Source organism: Capricornis sumatraensis, chromosome 13 (genome assembly GCF_032405125.1).
Source record: "Capricornis sumatraensis isolate serow.1 chromosome 13, serow.2, whole genome shotgun sequence".
Lineage (NCBI taxonomy): Eukaryota > Metazoa > Chordata > Mammalia > Artiodactyla > Bovidae > Capricornis > Capricornis sumatraensis.
In genome coordinates this window covers 22,182,787-22,201,225 of record NC_091081.1, presented here as the reverse complement: position 1 = coordinate 22,201,225, position 18,439 = coordinate 22,182,787, and the positions used below count along the sequence as shown (strand labels likewise).

Here is an 18,439-nt window from a genome sequence, read left to right as displayed (position 1 = left end):
CAAGGCAGATGTGGACGGAAGCCCTGCCTTGCAACTTGCTCTGTAACCCGGGGTAGGTTCTGTAACCTCTCTAAACCTTCATTTCATCATCTTAAAAATGGGACAGTGAGCAAACTCCAGGAGATAGTGAAGAACAAACAAGGAAGCCTGGCATGCTGTAGTCCATGGGGTCGCAGAGAGTCGGACATAACTTAGCTACTGAACAAAAGCAATACCTCATAGGTGTTAGGGGAAATTTAAATAGCTTGATACAGGTTAAAGTATTAGGCAGAGTAATTGATAAATTTTAGTAAGCATTGGAGATCCAACCAGTCCATTCTAAAGGAGATCAGCCCTGGGTGTTCTTTGGAAGGAATGATGCTAAAGCTGAAACTCCAGTACTTTGGCCACCTCATGTGAAGAGGTGGAAAAGAGTTGACTCATTGGAAAAGATTCTGATGCTGGGAGGGATTGGGGGCAGGAGGAAAAGGGGACGACAGAGGATGAGATGGCTGGATGGCATCACCGACTCGATGGACGTGAGTCTGAGTGAACTCCGGGAGATGGTGATGGACAGGGAGGCCTGGTATGCTGCGATTCATGGGGTCGCAAACAGTCAGACACGACTGAGTGAATGAACTGAACTGAACTGAATACTTATTTATGGCATCCTTATGGGGAATATCCATGGTCAGATCTAGATTCTGAAATCGGCTATTAGATTTGCCCTAATGTTTCCTCAAATTTTATCAGACACTGTACTGAATTGCTGTGAGTATGAAGCAAAATTTACCCTCCAGACTGACCCCTTGCTGGCTGGTTTAGTTTCCTGATTCCCATGTTTTTCAGCACGTGCAGGTTCAGACTGACCTGTGGCACAGTGACAGTCTGTTGGTGTCTTTCTGCTTTCTTATTAATATTAAGGGATGGGATCCTTTGCAGTGAATTAAGGCTGCAGTCCCAGGTGCCTTGGGAAGTAAATGCCTTTTATAGAGACATTTGTGTCCTGGTACCAGGACCATGCTTCAGAGTAAACACTTGGGAGTATTTTTTTTCATTAGTGCAGGTTACCAGAATTTTTCTTCATATCTGAATTCCTCTGTAGTACAGTTCTGCTGTTACAAAACTATTCCTAAAGTGTTGAGTAAATGTTATCTCCCCAATGTAATAGTGAGTCTGTCAGAAACAAGAATTATCTTCCCTTTGCTGTCCCAAATAATCCTTCAGTTCAGTTCAGTCACTCAGTCGTGTCCAATTCTTTGCAACCTCATGAATTGCAGCACACCAGGCCTCCCTGTCCATCACCCCTCCCAGAGTTCACTCAAACTCACGTCCATTGAGTCGGTGATGCCATCCAGCCATCTCATCCTCTGTCATCCCCTTCTCCTCCGGCTCCCAATCTCTCCAAGCATCAGACTCTTTTCCAGTGAGTCAACTCTTCACATGAGATGGCCAAAGTACTGGAGTTTCAGCTTTAGCATCAGTCCTTCCAGTGAACACCCAGGACTATCTCCTTTCGTATGGACTGGTTGGATCTCCTTGCAGTCCAAGGGACTCTCAAGAGTCTTCTCCAACACCACAGTTCAAAAGCGTCAATTCTTTGGTGCTCAGCTCTCTTCACAGTCCAACTCTCACATTCATACATGACCACTGGAAAAACCATAGCCTTGACTAGACGGATCTTTCTTGGCAAAGTAATGTCTCTGCTTTTTAATATGCTGTCTAGGTTGGTCATAGCCCTCCTTCCAAGGAGTAAGCGTCTTTTAATTTCACGGCTGCAATCACCATCTGCCGTGATTTTGGAGCCCAAAAAAATAGTCTGACACTGTTTCCACTGTTTCTCCATCTGTTTCCTATGAAGTGATGGTACCAGATCCATGATCTTCGTTTTCTGAATGTTGAGCTTTAAGCCAACTTTTTCACTCTCTTCTTTCACTTTCATCAAGAGGCTTTTTAGTTCCTCTTCACTTTCTGCCTTAAGGGTGGTATCATCTGCATATCTGAGGTTATTGATATTTCTCCCGGCAGTCTTGATTCCAGCTTGTGCTTCTTCCAGCCCAGCGTTTCTCATGATGTACTCTGCATAGAAATTAAATAAACAGAGTGACACTATACAGCCTTGACGTACTCCTTTTCCTGTTTGGAACCAATCTGTTGTTCCATGTCCAGTTCTAACTGTTGCTTCCTGACCTGCATATAGGTTTCTCAAGAGGCAGGTCAGGTGGTCTGGTATTCCCATCTCTTGAGGAATTTTCCACAGTTTATTGTGATCCACACAGTCAAAGGCTTTGGCATAGTATAGTATTAAATACAGACTAAAAAAACATTTTTATTATTATCTAAAAATAACCATATTATAAGACTACCCTGATTTTTTAACACTCTCTGAAAGATGTCTCCTGACTCAGTACATTGCTGGCTTTCTGTAAGACCCATGAGATACACAAAATTATTAATAACTCGATGCTAATAAATTCAAAACAAATTTCAGGCCCTAAATTTGAAAACATAGTGTGTGAATACATAGATGTTAGAACTGTTGAATTTATAACTGTTGCCATAGTGAGAAAGTCAGCTTAGCACGTAGAGTTAATGAGCTAATGTGCTTTTTTTCCCCTTATGTGTATGCTTCAGGGTGGTGTCTGGATAATTAGTGCTCGACCACCTTCTATCCCCTTTCTTATTTTTTTCTTAATCAAAAAATAAGAAATGATGCTCTGGTCAAATAGGCAAAGATTAAGTTCTGTTTTTTATGGACCTTTTCTAATTCCTTAAAATAAACTTATGAAAAATGTCACTGCTTTTTAGGAATGATTTTGAAGATCTTTTTGACATTGTGATTACAAATGCATTGAAGCCTGGCTTCTTCTCTCATTTACCAAGTCAGAGGCCTTTCCGGACACTTGGTGAGTTCACAGTTTGTGTCTTTCCTCTCCTGTTTAAAATTTATTCATTCACTTAATAAATAACCTGTTGGCTGACAGCCATGTGCAAAATTTCATGTTAGATGCAACGAAGGGAATTAAAGAGATGATAAGTGTCCTTTCCCCTCATGAGGTTACAAACACATAAGCAAGTTGGTGAATGCGTGGGATGGACTTACAGGCCATGTTGCCTGTCAGGGTGGCAGTGACTGCCTGGTGACACAGAGTAAACTGGGAGGCCACCTTAGAGTGCCCACAGGGAGGCAGTTGCAAGGGACTGATGTCAGCCGTTGTCATGGAGACACAAAAAGGGAGGGTGGTGCTTCCCATAGAGCATGAGAAGAAATGTGTAAGTATTGCATTTGGGTTTATGAAGATGGTGCTTGAAACTTCCTTGAGTTTGTTCCCTTGGATTGTATACTTCTGCTTCAGCTCTGATGATTTCATACGCCACCTTGGCTGTCTGCTGCTGGAGTTAATAGTTTTCTCAGTCCCACAGCTTCCCAGTTACGAAGGTTCTAAGCCCTCCACATTGCCCTGCATGGATAGGACCCTACAGAGCAGCTTCCAGTCTGGGGGCTGGAAACAGGGAAGGGGAGGGGTATATTTGTGTAAAGTGAGTTTTTTGTTTTGGTTTTCGTATAAAGAAGAAATTTTCTCTTTTTTGTTAATAATTGAGTCCCAGTATCTGAGAAATCATGATTCTATAGGTTTATATTTTTTTATTAAGCAATAGAAAGCTTCCCTTCCCAATGGTTCCTACACAGGGGGCCTCTACATATCAAATGTAGGTTTGCTTTCAAAAATAAATGTGTAAGTTAATCATTTTCCAGTTGCCATCAAACCCACATTATTTACGTGGCAAGACAGTCTGTACTAAATAAAGATAGACAGACATGAGAAATAATTGATTTTCACCATGTTTCTCCAGGAATATGATGAGTCTTCTTAGACTCTTAATGTTAGGCTAAGCATGGCTCATTTTTGACCTATTCTTTAGAGAATAGTAGGGTTTTCATTTGATTGTATAAAAGAATTAAAAAATGGCTGCTGAAATGTCAGCCAAATAGGCCTGAATATCTTTTGACTTTTAGCTGTGATGTAGCTTTAATTATCTGTAATTGTGATTTTAGAATTTTTTGTTCAAAATAACTGAGGTTGTGTAGAAATTCATCTTACATTATTATATGTTGGACTATTTTATTACCACCAGTAATGGGAGAGGCTGTGCCTTTGTGAGGGCAGAGGGTAAATGGGATATCTCTGTACCTTCCTCTCTGTTTTGTGCGAAGTTAAAACTGCTCTGAATTTTTTATGTCAACGAAGTGCTCATGATGTATAGGTGATCGCTGAATGGTAGCTGCCATCCCCACGTGGTTCCTTCTTATACATGTCCTTCAGCCACGCAAACCGTGGTCTCTCCAGCTGAGTGCTATCACTTGATGAAAACGTATGATTGTTACCTGTGTTCTCAGAGAATGACGAGGAGCGGGAGGCGCTGCCATCTCTGGATAAACCTGGCTGGTACTCCCAAGGGAATGCTGTCCACCTTTATGAACTTCTGAAGAAAATGACTGGCAAACCTGAACCCAAGGTATTTTCTCATTGAGGTGGAGTCTTTGTGGCCCACTTGGAGAGAGAAACTTTTGTCAACTAAAACCGTAACTCTAAATGCATTCCGCAAAACTATCTGCCAACCTCCTTGCCTACCTCTTCTGCTTAAATAAGTCTTTCCTTTGATGGACATTTTTATCTCTAAGAAAGAAAAGCAAATATTCCAAGCAGGAACACAGACCTAGAATAGTGTGTGGGTTACCTGAGGAATGTTATCCTGCTAACTGCCCATCAAGGACCTTTTTATATGTGAAACCAGCAATAACTGATTATACTACAGACTAAAGACACATTAGCTTTTAACATCCTGTCATATTGTTGATGTTGGACATTGGTATATTTTTAATAGCAGGACACTTCCTTCTAAAAAATGTTTGCCACGAGCCCCGTGAGAAGGATGGGTCAGTCCATCACTGAGCCCTGATCCACTGGTTTGCACAGCGTCACAGCCCCCTGGGGCCTCTGACTTGGAGGTTCTAGCTCATATGCTCTTAACCTAGTTTCCTCGTCTGTGAGCTTTGCCTCAGAATACCTGGGGAGGCTCCTGGAGTCCACCTGCCTCACCCCACCCACTCTCAGAGACTCTGTTTCAGCAGGTGTGAGTGGGGCCTATAAACTTTGGTGAATTGGTTCTGTTGTGAGTGTTCTTGCTAGTCTAATCCTCTATAACAGGCCGTCTCCAGAATGTCACCAGCTCTTCAATTCCAGGGGCAGGTTTAACTGTAAACATTTGGGCTCTTTCATTTTCATTTCAGAAATTTGAATTAAGTTCACTTATCTTCTGCTGTTCTTCTGCATGCAAATGAATTGTGTAATTTCTTAAACCTGACACCCTGTGAATCAAATGGAACAAGTCAGTGGTCACTTGTGAAGTTATCCAAGGAAATTTAAGATGCTTATGCAGCTTTTACATGACTTACTCTGATAGCTGTTAAGGAATTTTCTTGTGCCTTTTGTGAAATGACCGTCACTCGCCTTCACAGTCCTCATGTCTCAGACAAAATTTGCTGTCTGACTTATAGGTTGTTTACTTTGGTGACAGCATGCATTCAGATATTTTCCCAGCCTGTCATTATAGTAATTGGGAGACAGTCCTTATCCTCGAAGAGCTCCGAGGGGACAAAGATGGGAAGCCTGAGGAATCAGAACCTGAAGAGAAAAAAGGAAAATATGAGGTAAGAGTCTCGTTTAGTTTTCTCCTTGGAAGAAAGACCTTTATGTTTGTCATATCTTAGAAAGTGCTTGTTTCTGCCATGAGCAGTGAAGTCTGTTGGCACTTAACTGTGGTATTCATGCCCTCTCGACTCTGCAGTTGATCCTGTGGGTAGTTTTTAAATGATGCTGAGATAAAGCCGTTGACCATCTGTCTGTCTTCTGGGCTCCCTGCTTTCATTCAGTGCTGTGGCACCACAGCTGTGCTTTGGCTGATGACGAGGCAGCCAGATCCTGACGCGCTGTAGTTACACTCTGTCTCTTTGGCTTAGCCATGAAAGCCATCGTGCTCTCTTTCCATGGGTCTAACTTCCAAAATTGGTAGCTCCCTTAAACTTACTCCCGAGCCACCCCCAGTGAACTTGGAGGGAAAGAAAAGTAAAGTATGTCATCAGTCTAGGAAGGGAAAGTAGTATATAGAAGCAAAAATAAGCAGAAAAAAAAGAAAGATCAGAAAATAAAATGCACTATGCATTCTTCTAAATTCATTCCAGTGGAAGAATCTAAAAAGTCAAAAACCAAAGAGCAAATCAAAAAATAATAGAAACTATCAAGCCATGGAGAAACATGGAGGAACCTAAAGTGCATGTTACGGGGAAAGAAGGGAAGGAAGCTAGTCTGAAAGGCTACATTCTGTACGCCGCTGTATGACATTCTGGAAAAGACAGACATGTAGGGACAGGGAAGAGACCGGTGAATGCCCCAGGGCTCAGAGGGGAAGGGGATGAATAAATGGAGCACGGTTGTAACAAACATAACACAGTAATTAATACAAAATGTTACTAAGAGGAGAGATCGTGTTAGGGGTGGACCAGAGGCAACATCGGAGAAGGCAGTGGCACCCCACTCCAGTACTCTTGCCTGGAAAATCCCATGGACGGAGGAGCCTGGTAGGCTGCAGTCCATGGGGTCGCTAAGAATCGGACACGACTGAGCAACTTCACTTTCACTTTTCACTTTCCTGCATTGGGGAAGGAAATGGCAACCCACTTCAGTGTTCTTGCCTTGAGAATCCCAGGGACGGGGGAGCCTCGTGGGCTGCCATCTCTGGGGTCGCACAGAGTCGGACACGACTGAAGCAGCAGCAGCAGCAGCAGAGGCAACGTATTTAAGAAGTCTCCATACTGTCTGCCCTACTTATCTGTAAACCTAAAAGTGTTCTAAAGAACAAAGACTACTATGTGAGAATAAAGGAGTCAGGTTCTACAAGGTTTCTGTTGAGTAACATTTAGTCTTCAGTGTGACACTGGAAACTCTGTGAACTGCATAGCTCTGTGGACTTAGTTAAGAGTTTTAAGATAACCTTCCAGGAGGTAGACCCTATAACTTGAGGGATTGTGGAGGAAGTTGCCCTTAAAGAGAAATAAGGAAATTTGGTTTCTTTACAATGAGTTGAGAATGCACAGACAATGAAAAGAAAGTGAGACACGGCATTATGTAAACAGTAGCTCCATCTTCTCCCATAGACCCCTTTCCTTGCTAATTCATTACAAACACAACGTTACATAATGGGCTTTCTGGGCTCTTTTTTATCAGAACACTAACCCCATTCATGAGAGCTTCACCTTCATGACTTAAGTACCTCTTCAAGGCCTCACCTCATAATTACATCATCTTGGGGATTAGAGTTTCGACATACAAATTTTGGAAGGACATGAACATTTAGACAGTAACAGCATCCGTAATACATTGAACCAGAAAGGGTAAACAAGTCTGCTTTCCTCTTCTCAGAGGAATAACATGCAGCCCAGATTGCCACTCGGTGTTGGCAGAACCATTATCTACATATAGTCTGTGCGATGTGAGTCATCTCTCCTTAGACTCATTAGACAAAGACAATGAACCAAATAAAGAAGTTACACTATAAGCTTCTCTTTACACCTTGAGAAATTATATTTAAATGCACCTTAAATGCATACACAGTAGCACAGATATTTGTATTCCATACTGCTTTTAGTATGTTTGGTGAAATCCAAATAGATTCTTGATAAGGGATTTCTAAACACCATCTAAACAGCATCATCTGAAAAACATGTATTTTCATCTTGCTTCACAGATTGAGTTCCAGCAGAAAGAATCATGAGTCTAAAGGCATATTTGGGACTCTCTGATGCTCTCAAACAAAACTTTCATCCAGAAAGGATGACAGATTTTATAACTCAAATTATATGGGTGTGATGGGATTTTTTTTCATTCTTAATTTTATACTACACCTATAAAACACTGAGAAGTATTTCTTGAATGAATCTTTTATTTAGTCTACATTTTTTCTGTGCCTGCTATGTCCTAGGCACTAGGCCCTAGCAATACACTAATACATGAGATAGTTCTTAACCTTACATAGTACATAATCTGTCCAGGGCAAAAAGTAAATAGTATGATAATTGCAAGATGGTTTGAAAAGTACTATATTAGGAATAAACTCAAGAGTGTGAGAAAATGGAGGAGGAGACCTAATCTCACCTAAGTGTGGAAAGTCAAGGAAAACATCCTAGGTGGCATCCACACCAGGTCCCAAAGGCTGAGAAAGGCGTTCCCAGGCAAAGCCAGAAGAGAGTACTTCAAAGGAGTACTTTGGTGTTTAGTTGTGTCTGACTTCTGCAACCCCATGGACTGTAGTCCGCCAGGCTTCTGTTCGTGGGATTTCCCAGGTGAGAGTACTGGAGTGGGTTGCTATTTCCTTCTTTAGGGGATCTTCCTGACCCCGGGATCGAACCTGTGTCTCCTGCATTGGCAGCTGGACTCTACTGTTGAGCCACTGGGGAAACGCTTGAAGGACTGCTGAGCTTTGTTTTAACTTTTTATATGGTCTGGCTGAACAACTGAAATTTCTGCAGAGTTTTTCTATTTTGATTTACTTAATTGTGGGGAAAATGAGGTTGAATGCTTATTAATCAGTTTCATTATTCTGTTTCTTATTTCAGGGATCAAAGGCAAAGCCTCTAAATACAACATCTAAAAAATGGGGCTCCTTTTTTATTGACTCAGTTTCCAGACTGGAAAATAGAGAAGATTCCTTGGTTTATACATGGTCTTGTAAGCGAATCAGTGCTTACAGCACTATTGCAATTCCAAGTATTGAAGCAATAGCAGGTAAGAGGGAAAATACTTAAGAAGCTTTACCTGTTACTGTGCACTGAGGAAGAGTTTTAAAATTGAAAAAGACACATGTATCCCAGTGTTCACTGCAGCACTGCAATAGCTAGAACATGGAAGCAACCTAGATGTCCATCGAGAGATGAATGGATAAAGAAGTTGTGGTACATATACACAAAGGAATATTATTCAGCCATAAAGAAACACATTTGAGTCACTTCTAATGATGTAGATGAACCTAGAACCTATTACACAGAGTGAAGTTGTTTCATTTGCTGTTATTTTTTCCCATTCCACGGGTTGTCTTTTCCCCTTGCTTACAGTTTCCTTTGCTGTGCAAAAGCTTTTAAGTTTAATCAGGTCCCACTTGTTTACTTTTGTTTTTATTTCCATTGCTCTAGGAGGTGAGTCATAGAGGATCTTGCTTTGATTTATGTCATCGAGTGTTCTGCCTATGTTTTTCCTCTAAGAAGTTTTTAGTTTCTAGTTTTACATTTATGTCTTTAGTCCATTTTGAGTTTATCTTTGTGTATGGTGTTAGGAAGTATTCTAATTTCATTCTTTCACATGTAGCTGTCCAGTTTTCCCAGCCCCATTTATTGAAGAGGCTGTCTTTGCCCGCTCTTATATTCTTGCCTCCTTTGTCAAAAATAAGGTACCCATAGGTGCATGGATTTATTTCTGGGCTTTCTGTCTTGTTCCATTGGTCTATATTTCTGTTTTTGTGCCAGTACCATACTGTCTTGATGACTGTAGCTTTGTAATATAATCTGAAATCAGGAAGATTGATTCCTCCAGCTCCATTCTTCTTTTTCAAGATGACTTTGGCTATTCGGAGTCTTGTGTTTCCATATGAATTGTGAAATTTTTTGTTCTAGTTCTGTGAAAAAATGCCATTGGCAATTTGATAGGCATTGCATTGAATCTGTAGATTGCATTTGGTAGTATAGTCATTTTCACAATATTGATTCTTCCTCCCCAGGAACATGGAATATCTCTCCATCTGTTTATGTCATCTTTGCTTTCTTTCATTAGTGTCTTATAATTTTCTGTGTACAGATCTTTTGTCTCCTTAGGTAAGTTTATTCCTAGATATTTGATTCTTTTTGTAGCAATGGTGAATGGGATTGATTCCTTAATTTCTCTTTGATTTTTTTCATTGTTAGTATATAGAAAGGCAAGTGATTTCTGTGTATTGATTTTGTATTCTGCAACTTTGCTAAATTCACTGATTAGCTCTAGTAATTTTCTGATACTATCTTTAGGGTTTTCCATGTATAGTATCATGTCATCTGCAAACAGTGAAATTTTTTTCTTTAAAAGAAGAAAATTTTCCATGACATCTGTAGGTTTCTCTTGGATAACATATAGATTTGGCAGCTGAGGTAATTAGGACTTGCCTGTCTGCTGGAACCAACTGCAAATGCTGCACTTTTTTTTTTTTTTTTTTAATCAGCCTGGAGTCACAGGATAAAGCTAGGGGAAAGTTACAAGGACAGGATGCTAAGGAGGCCCAGCTGGGTGACGCTGACTTTGGGGCCTGCTTTTCCTCCTCTTTGCTAACTGAAGAGAGGGCACCCGAAGAAGTGAGTGGCTTTTTTGGTAGTTTCATGAATGTACAGGGGTAGAAAGTGGAGGGGGGCGGGGTAAGACCTGCCAAAGGAGGGATAGACCTGGTGGACTCTCTCAATACGTCTTGAGACCCTGAAGGATGAATTAGAAGTAGGCATTCACAGGAATTGAAGCTCAGCTTTTTTTATATATATTTTATTTAAACCTTTTTTGGTTATGGTTTAACCATCCAATACATGTGTTCTTGTTCTTCTTTTTCTTGCCATTTGTGGGATTTTCCTTCTCTGATCTCTTTCTCCTTCTCTTTTCAAAGAGAACTTTAAATCCTTTACTTCCTGGTCATACAGGACAACTTAGCAGGTGATCCCTGTTTCTTGAGCATGCATCTACACCCTGTGGGTTATTCTTACCTTTGACTAATAATGGTTAATTCAGATACTTACTTTAGGACCAATACAATGCTTTCTCTAATAGAGATTTTGGTGACTGAGATTTTCTTTCATCTCATTACCTTTTTATGTACTCCTTGAAGCTCAACTTTAAATCATTCTTCTTTTGAGGCAGATAAAAGTCTTTGAGGACTCAAATTATTTTTTTTTAATTTATATAGTGTTCAGCACATAATGAAAAAATAGCCAGGTATGCAAGGATATAAGACTACACTAACAGAAGTAACCAACTTCAAGGATAGAAAAGAAAGGAATGAGAAATTTGGTAGATATATAAAAACTTGGGAAAGTGAAAATTCTTATTAAAAAGTCAAAATTAAGAACTGAATGGATAGGTTTAAGAGAAGAGTAGCCACAGGGAAAGTGCACTGGTATCCTGGAAAATCAGCCAAAAAATATCCACAGTAAATCCTGAAGAGGAAAAAGCATGGGAGATACAAGCAGAGGGACTATGAGACACAGGAGATAGAATGAGGAGTAAGATTCCTGTCATTAGAAACTTAGGCAATGAGAGAATAAGCTAAAAAGTAGTAGCTATAGACTTTCCAAAAATGATGAGAAAAAAAAAAAAAGCCAAAAGTTTAAGAAGCCCAAAGAACTGAAACACAATACCCAAAGTTAACTGCTAAAAGGAAATCCCAAAGTTAACTGCTAAAGACCAAATAATTAAGAAATACTAAAAGCAGTCAGAGAATAAAGACATTGATTTCAAAGGAGTACTTCAACAAAAGAGTGAGAAAAGCCAAAAGACCATAGAGTGATATCTTTAAATTACTGGGAGAAAATGGTTGTCACCCTTGATAGAATTCTATACCCAGTAAAAATATCATTAAATGATTTAAAAAAAAGTATGTATAGACAGAAATGGAGCTTCTCTGTGGCCTTAGACGGTAAAGCGTCTGCCCGCAATGCGGGAGACCCGGGTTCGATCCCTGGGTCGGGAAGATCCCGTGGAGAAGGAAATGGCAAACCACTCCAGTACTCTTGCCTGGAAAATCCCATGGACGGAGGAGCCTGGTGAGCTACAGTCCACGGGGTCACAAAGAGTCAGACACTACTGAGCAACTTCACTTTCAGACAGAAATGGAGGAAGTGTATCTCCAGAAGACCTGCGCTATGGAAGACACTAAAGGGTATTGTTGCTCATGCAAAAGTGAAAATGATCCCTATTGGAAGACTAGAAACACAAGAATAAATGAATATACAGCAACAAAAGGATATGTGAATAAATTGGAACTGTAAATATGTGAATATTTGCAGTTGGAAACAATTTGTTTTCATCCTATGAGGTTTGAATAAGGAAAGAAGTTTAAGACCTGACACCAGGGGCATATAAATCTCATATTAGAGTGGCTGGAGTTAAAGTGTTCTAACATATAAGGCAAAGGATGAGAGCTGTCAAACCACAAATGCATATCATAATCTCTAATAAGATGTTAATAACTTTGAAAAGAATTGTAATGATACACATACTGATCTAATTATGTAAAATAATTTTAAAACTCAAAATGGGGACAGAAAGATGCAGAAAGTTTGAATATCAAAAGATGAAAAGAGACAATACCATGTTTATTGTCATTCATTCACTAAGATATGTCTGACTCTGCGACCTCATAGACTGCAGCATGCCAGACTTCCCTCTCTCGCACTATTTCCTGGAGTTTGCTCAGATTCATATCCACTGAGTGGGTGTTGCTCAGATTCATATCCACTGAGTGGGTGTTGCTATCTAACCATCTTTTCCTCTGCCGCCCCCTTCTCCAGTACCATGTTAATGGTAAAGGGAGGGACCGGCCCAGAATTACACTGTCATTTTCAGTTTTTATATTTCACTTTCTTTCCTTCAAAGGGACTCAAATTTATAGTGAGAGTAGGATTTTGTGATAATGGAAGTCAATGAACTATTCTAAAGTACTTGAATTATTCTAAAAGCTGTTCAGTGGGATATGGTTGTGAAAGAGTGAGACTCAAAGAAAAGTGACTCTCCATTCTAGGATTTAAATATTTCTCCAAAAAAATGGGAAAATAATCCCGTCTTCTAGGGTAATCACTTCTCCTTCAAGAAGCAATAACAAAATCAGTGTGTCTCTCATTTTCATTTTCCCAAAGTTTTCTTCCTCAGCACCATGAAAAAGAACTTGGCAGAGCCTTTGTCTTCTAACTTTTTTTAGGAGAAAATACTTAATTGGACTCATCAGTAGTCAAACAAAGCTAAAGTAGATTTTTTTGTGGAGAAAGAATGAGAGTTGGTATATTATATTCAGTATTGATTTTGATGCCTAAGACATTTCCTCAAACAGCAAAGTATTCGTTTCTCTTTAACTTAGCACTCAATGCTTATGATCACATTCTCATAAGGAAATCCTCTCACAGAACTTGAAATTATTTCAGTAACATATTCAGTAAATTTGGATAGTACTGTGTAATCTGCCTCCAAAAAAAAAAAAAAAAGGCTGAAAGAAAAACAGTATGATGGTCTTGGCTTTTAAAATCTTTATATAAATGTTATCCTGGCAATATCTTAAAGAAAAGAAAAGTCACAAGAGTTGTTGTATTTCTGTTTTACACTGAACTTAACTGTTTAAGCATATTCATTTTGGTTCAGTTCATGTAATTGTTAGATAATGTGGTTGATAGTGTATTCAGTGTACAGTTTAATAGAAGATCACTGTGGTAAACAAGAATTTGGTTGTCTGTCATTGTCTTTTCTTCCAAACAGCACCCAACAGTGATTTTTCTAAGACAGATGCAGATATCTCCCTCTTGGTGAATCCCCAATCTGGACATCCTCTTCTTTAACAGCATAGTCATCTGACCTCAGTTTGGCTGTTCCACACCCAGTTTCTTAACCTTGGTAGACTTTCTGCTTCCTGTGCTACCTGGAAGACAGAATAAAATTTCTGTTTTAAAGGAGATAGGGAATGAAAAACCTGATACTCACCATTGTCACTTGAAATCTTCCTGAATTCATGTAATGTTTCTTTGCATGCTTAGTCATGTCCGATTCTTTGCAACCCGATGATTGAAGCCCACCAGGCTTCTCCATCCATGGAATTCTCCAGGCAAAAATACTGGAGTGGGTAGCCATTCCCTCCTCCAGGGGATCTTCCTGACCCAGGGATCGAACCTAGGTCTCTTGCATTGCAGGCGAATTCTTTGCCATCTGAGTCACCAGGGAAAGTTTCTTTATTCGTCCATATTCTGTTAGATGTGATTCTCTCATTGACATTTAAATGCTTCAGACAGTTCAGTCACTCAGTCATGTCTTGACTTTTTATGACCCCATGAACCGCAGCACGCCAGGCCTCCCTATGTATCACCAACTCCCGGAGTCCACCCAAACCCATGTCCATCAAGTCGGTGATGCCATCCAACCATCTCATCCTCTGTCGTCCCCTTCTCTCCTGCCCTCAATCCCTCCCAGCATCAGGGTCTTTTCAAATGAGTCAGCTCTTCACATCAGGTGGCGGCCAGAGTATTGGAGTTTCAGCTTCAACATCAGTCCTTCCAATGAAAACCCAGGACTGATCTTTAGGATGGACTGGTTGTATCTCCTTGCAGTCCAAGGGACTCTCAAGAGTCTTCTCCAACATCACAGTTCAGAAGCATCAATTCTTCAGCGCTCAGCTTTCTTTATAGTCCCAACTCTCACATCCATATATGACCACTGGAAAAACCATAGCCTTGACTAGCCTTGACTTTGTTGGCAATGTCTCTGTTTTTTAATATGCTGTCTAGGTTGGTCATAACTTTCCTTCCAAGGAGTAGGCGTCTTTTAATTTCATGGCTGCAGTCACCATCTGCGGTGATTTTGGAGCCCAGAAAAATAAAAGTCAGCCACTGTTTCCCCATCTATTTGCCATGAAGTGATGGGACCACATGCCATCATCCTATTTTTCTGAAGGTTGAGCTTTAAGCCAGTTTTTTCACTCTCCTCTTTCACTTTCATCAAGAGGCTCTTTAGTTCCTCTTCCCTTTCTGCCATAAGGGTGGTGTCATCTGCATATCTGAGGTTATTGAGATTTCTCCCGGCAATCTTGATTCCAGCTTGTTATTCCTCCAGCCCGGCGTTTGTCATGATGTACTCTGCATAGAAGTTAAATAAGCAGGGTGACAATATACAGCCTTGACGCACTCCTTTTCCTATTTGAGACCAGTCTGTTGTTCCATGTCCAGTTCTAACTGTTGCTTCCTGACCTGCATACAGGTTTCTCAAGAGGCAGGTCAGGTGGTCTGGTATTCCCATCTCTTTCAGAATTTCCTTAGAAGCAGTTTTTATAGATGTTATAAAATTTGCAATATATATTACTGCAGTGTTTGCTTTATAAGCATTTTGATAGTGTAATCATTTTAACCTTTTAATAATAGCTACCTTTACTTTAGGAAGTGTATAGGAAAGATGGAGAAAGAGGTAGTTGGGTCAGCTCTTAGCCTGTATCATTTTGGTGGCTTACAAGAAATCCAGAACCTCAGGTGCACTATTTTTGAAACTCAGTTTTATCAATTTTATTTCCAGTGCTTTTTTATGAGACTTAATGGCTGAAGATACACTCCAGCTAACTTGAAGCAGTGAAGACCAGTGAAATTCATTAATACTGAAAAATATTGAATGTTTTTCTGTTCATAGTAATCTTAGTTTTCTCTGACCTCAGAAAGGCAGTGTTCCTTCTTCGCAATTTTCAGCACTAGTTTTTTCCTCATAAGGATTTAACTGTTTGGGTCTTAATGATTCTCACTGGCATTTAAAATAAAATTTTTATTTTAGTATCATTTTCAGAATACTCAGTACTACCAAATGATGTTTTACCTGTAAAATTTGTGAAATAAGGATTACTAACCAGTATCTGCATGTGGAATGAATAATTATTACATGACCTAGGTCTTAATGTTTCACTTGTAATATTTCTGGTAATGGTTCTTTGAAGAAACTTAGAAAGAATATATCCAAAGGCTAGCTTTTGAGATATTTATATGAAAATGTCACAATGTCCCACAGTCGAGAAAGTATTAATTTTGTGTTCTCTCCACCCATTCCTCTTGTGGCTGTGTGTGTGCGATGCTTATCATATGAAAAAGTTGCCATATTGTGCATATTGGAATTATTTAGCTAACCATTCAAAGATTATTGTTCATAACTCTCTTACTACTCAGGGCTATGAAGATTATTGCCTTCCCAAGTGGAGCTAGTGATAAAAAAAAACCTGCCTGCCAATGCAGGAGACATAAGAGACACAGGTTTGATCCCTGGGTTGGGAAGATTCCCTGGAGGATAGCTTGGCAACCCACTCCAGTATTCTTGCCTGGAGAATCCTATGGACTGAAGAGTCTGGCAGGCTCCAGGGCCCATAGGGTCACAAAGAGTCAGACATGACTAAAGCAACTTAGCACGCACACATGCATGAAGATTAAGTTCTCATTTACCAGTTACGTAAGTTTCTGGATAAAGCCTTAGAGGTATTTAAATTTAAAAAACAAATCAGAGGAGTATTCCTATTTTGTGTATTTACTTTTGTGTAGCGAATCAATAAAGGAGTTTATTCACTAGTTAGAGCTCTGAATATAATTTGCAATATCTCTAAATGTAATTTGACTTAAATATTAACTGTACATTGTATAGGAAAAGACATCTACACTGTTCATTCCAGGTGCAACCTATCCTGGTGACAAAAGAAATATTAAAATTATGAAACTCTAAAAAATGTTTTATTATAAATAACTATCAAATATTGATTTGTTTATATTTATAAAAGGCCTTCTGAGATCTGCAGAATAATTTTTTTTTTTCCAGAATTACCCCTGGACTACAAATTTACAAGGTTCTCTTCAAATAATTCAAAAACAGCAGGCTATTATCCAAACCCTCCAATGGTCTTATCAAATGCTGGAAAACTGACAGCCAAATAAACTATCTTTACCAAAAAATGAGTGAAAAACCATATATGCAGCAAATATACTGTAAAAATGTTAATTTTCAAAAACTACTGTAAAATGCTTTATAGAAACAAAATTATTAATGAAACGTGACCAAGAAATTGGTATGTTTTCCATAGGGCTCCTTTCTATAGAGATTGTCTTGACCCAACGACACTTGTTATGTTAAAATCTCAGTATCTTAGAGTTGAAAAGAATCTTATTAATATTTTCTATACTAGTAGTTCTGAAATTACAATTACCTGGGGCTATATATACACATGGGAAAGGCAACAGCACCCTACTCCAGTCCTCTTGCCTGGAAAGTCGCATGGACAGAGGAGCCTGGTAGGCCGCAGTCCATGGGGTCATGAAGAGTCGGACACGACTGAGCGAGTTCCCTTTCACTTTTCACTTTCATGCGTTGGAGAAGGAAATGGCAACCCACTCCAGTGTTCTTGCATACGCATGCATATTTACACATTTACCTAGACCAGTGGCCCTCAAAGTGTGGTCCCCAAACCACTAGCATAGCAGCACATGCAAACTTGATATAAGTGTAAATTTGCACACCCCATCCCAGACCTATAGAATGAGAAAATCTGGGACTGTGACCCAGCAATCTGCATTTAATTACAGTATGACTCACACTAAAGTTTAAGAACCACTGGCTAGACTATAACCTCCAGATATGGTTTAATTGGTCTGGGGGTACAGATGAACATTGACAACTTTAATATGTCCCAGGAAAATGCAGCCAAAATTGAGAATAACTGGTCTCTACCTGTTGTTTCAATTTATAGTCAAAAACACCAAGTCTAGTAAGATTAAATTATTATTCCAAACTATCAGATTTTATACTATTTTCCTAATTTCCAAAACAAGGAGATAGACATGATGTCTTCTGAGACCTCTCAGCCATGATGGGACCTGGATGATAGAAGAAGCCAACTATTTCAGCCTCCAGTGTTAATCATTAGGGGTTTTTTTTTCCCTCCCTAATGTTTTCTTCATTTTCCTCCCTAATGTCTAGTTCACTTTTCATTCACTTTAAGTTGTGTATTCTCAGTGGGGCAATAATTGGTTCTTGGTGTAAAAAAAATCTCAACGCAGTAGATTATGGTTCTCCATATCTCTATTCTACACAATCAAATCTTATTCCTTAGTATTTCTCTCATTAGGGAGAAGTGTAATTTAAAGCTAAATTTATTAAATGTATTTTTTTCTTCTAGGGCAAAGGGCAGTGATAATGAAAAAGGTTGAAAAGAATTATTTTTAAAAGGTTTTATAGATGTATTGCAGTCCAGGGTGTTCTGTGTGCTACATGTAGTCATATTAGTAGCGGTTTGTTGCAAGATGTTTGGACCCAGATAATGTTTACAGTATAAATTCCTGGCTACTCTTTATGCTGTAGTTTCACTCTGTCCATCATGGACAGAATCAGAAAACACTGGTCACCATCATTTTACTTGGTTTGTAGCCAAGAGTTTAACATGTTGATAGATGCAATGAAAAGATAAATATTTTGTTAAATTTTTAAATGCTCAAATAATCCCAAATATATTGTGGGATTGAGTATCTCAGGGTAGGTAAACAGTTACTGAATTTTTTTCCCTCAAAGGCAGTAGCTTTCTTCAATATCTGTTAATAAATGTTAATGGCTTTGAAATTGATTTCTAAAAT

The 18,439-nt window shown here is 39.3% G+C and overlaps 1 protein-coding gene across 1 annotated transcript in view; it reads left to right on the top strand.

Annotated features, from left to right (window-relative positions):
- Positions 1-18,439, top strand: part of NT5DC1 (5'-nucleotidase domain containing 1) — a 114,889-nt gene extending 96,450 nt beyond the window's left edge. The window contains exons 8-12 of the mRNA XM_068985539.1: positions 2,788-2,885; positions 4,379-4,497; positions 5,540-5,692; positions 8,654-8,822; positions 16,635-18,439. Coding sequence (XP_068841640.1) covers positions 2,788-2,885; positions 4,379-4,497; positions 5,540-5,692; positions 8,654-8,822; positions 16,635-16,750 — 655 coding nt within the window. The 3' untranslated portion in view covers positions 16,751-18,439. The remainder of the gene's footprint in view (positions 1-2,787; positions 2,886-4,378; positions 4,498-5,539; positions 5,693-8,653; positions 8,823-16,634) is intronic.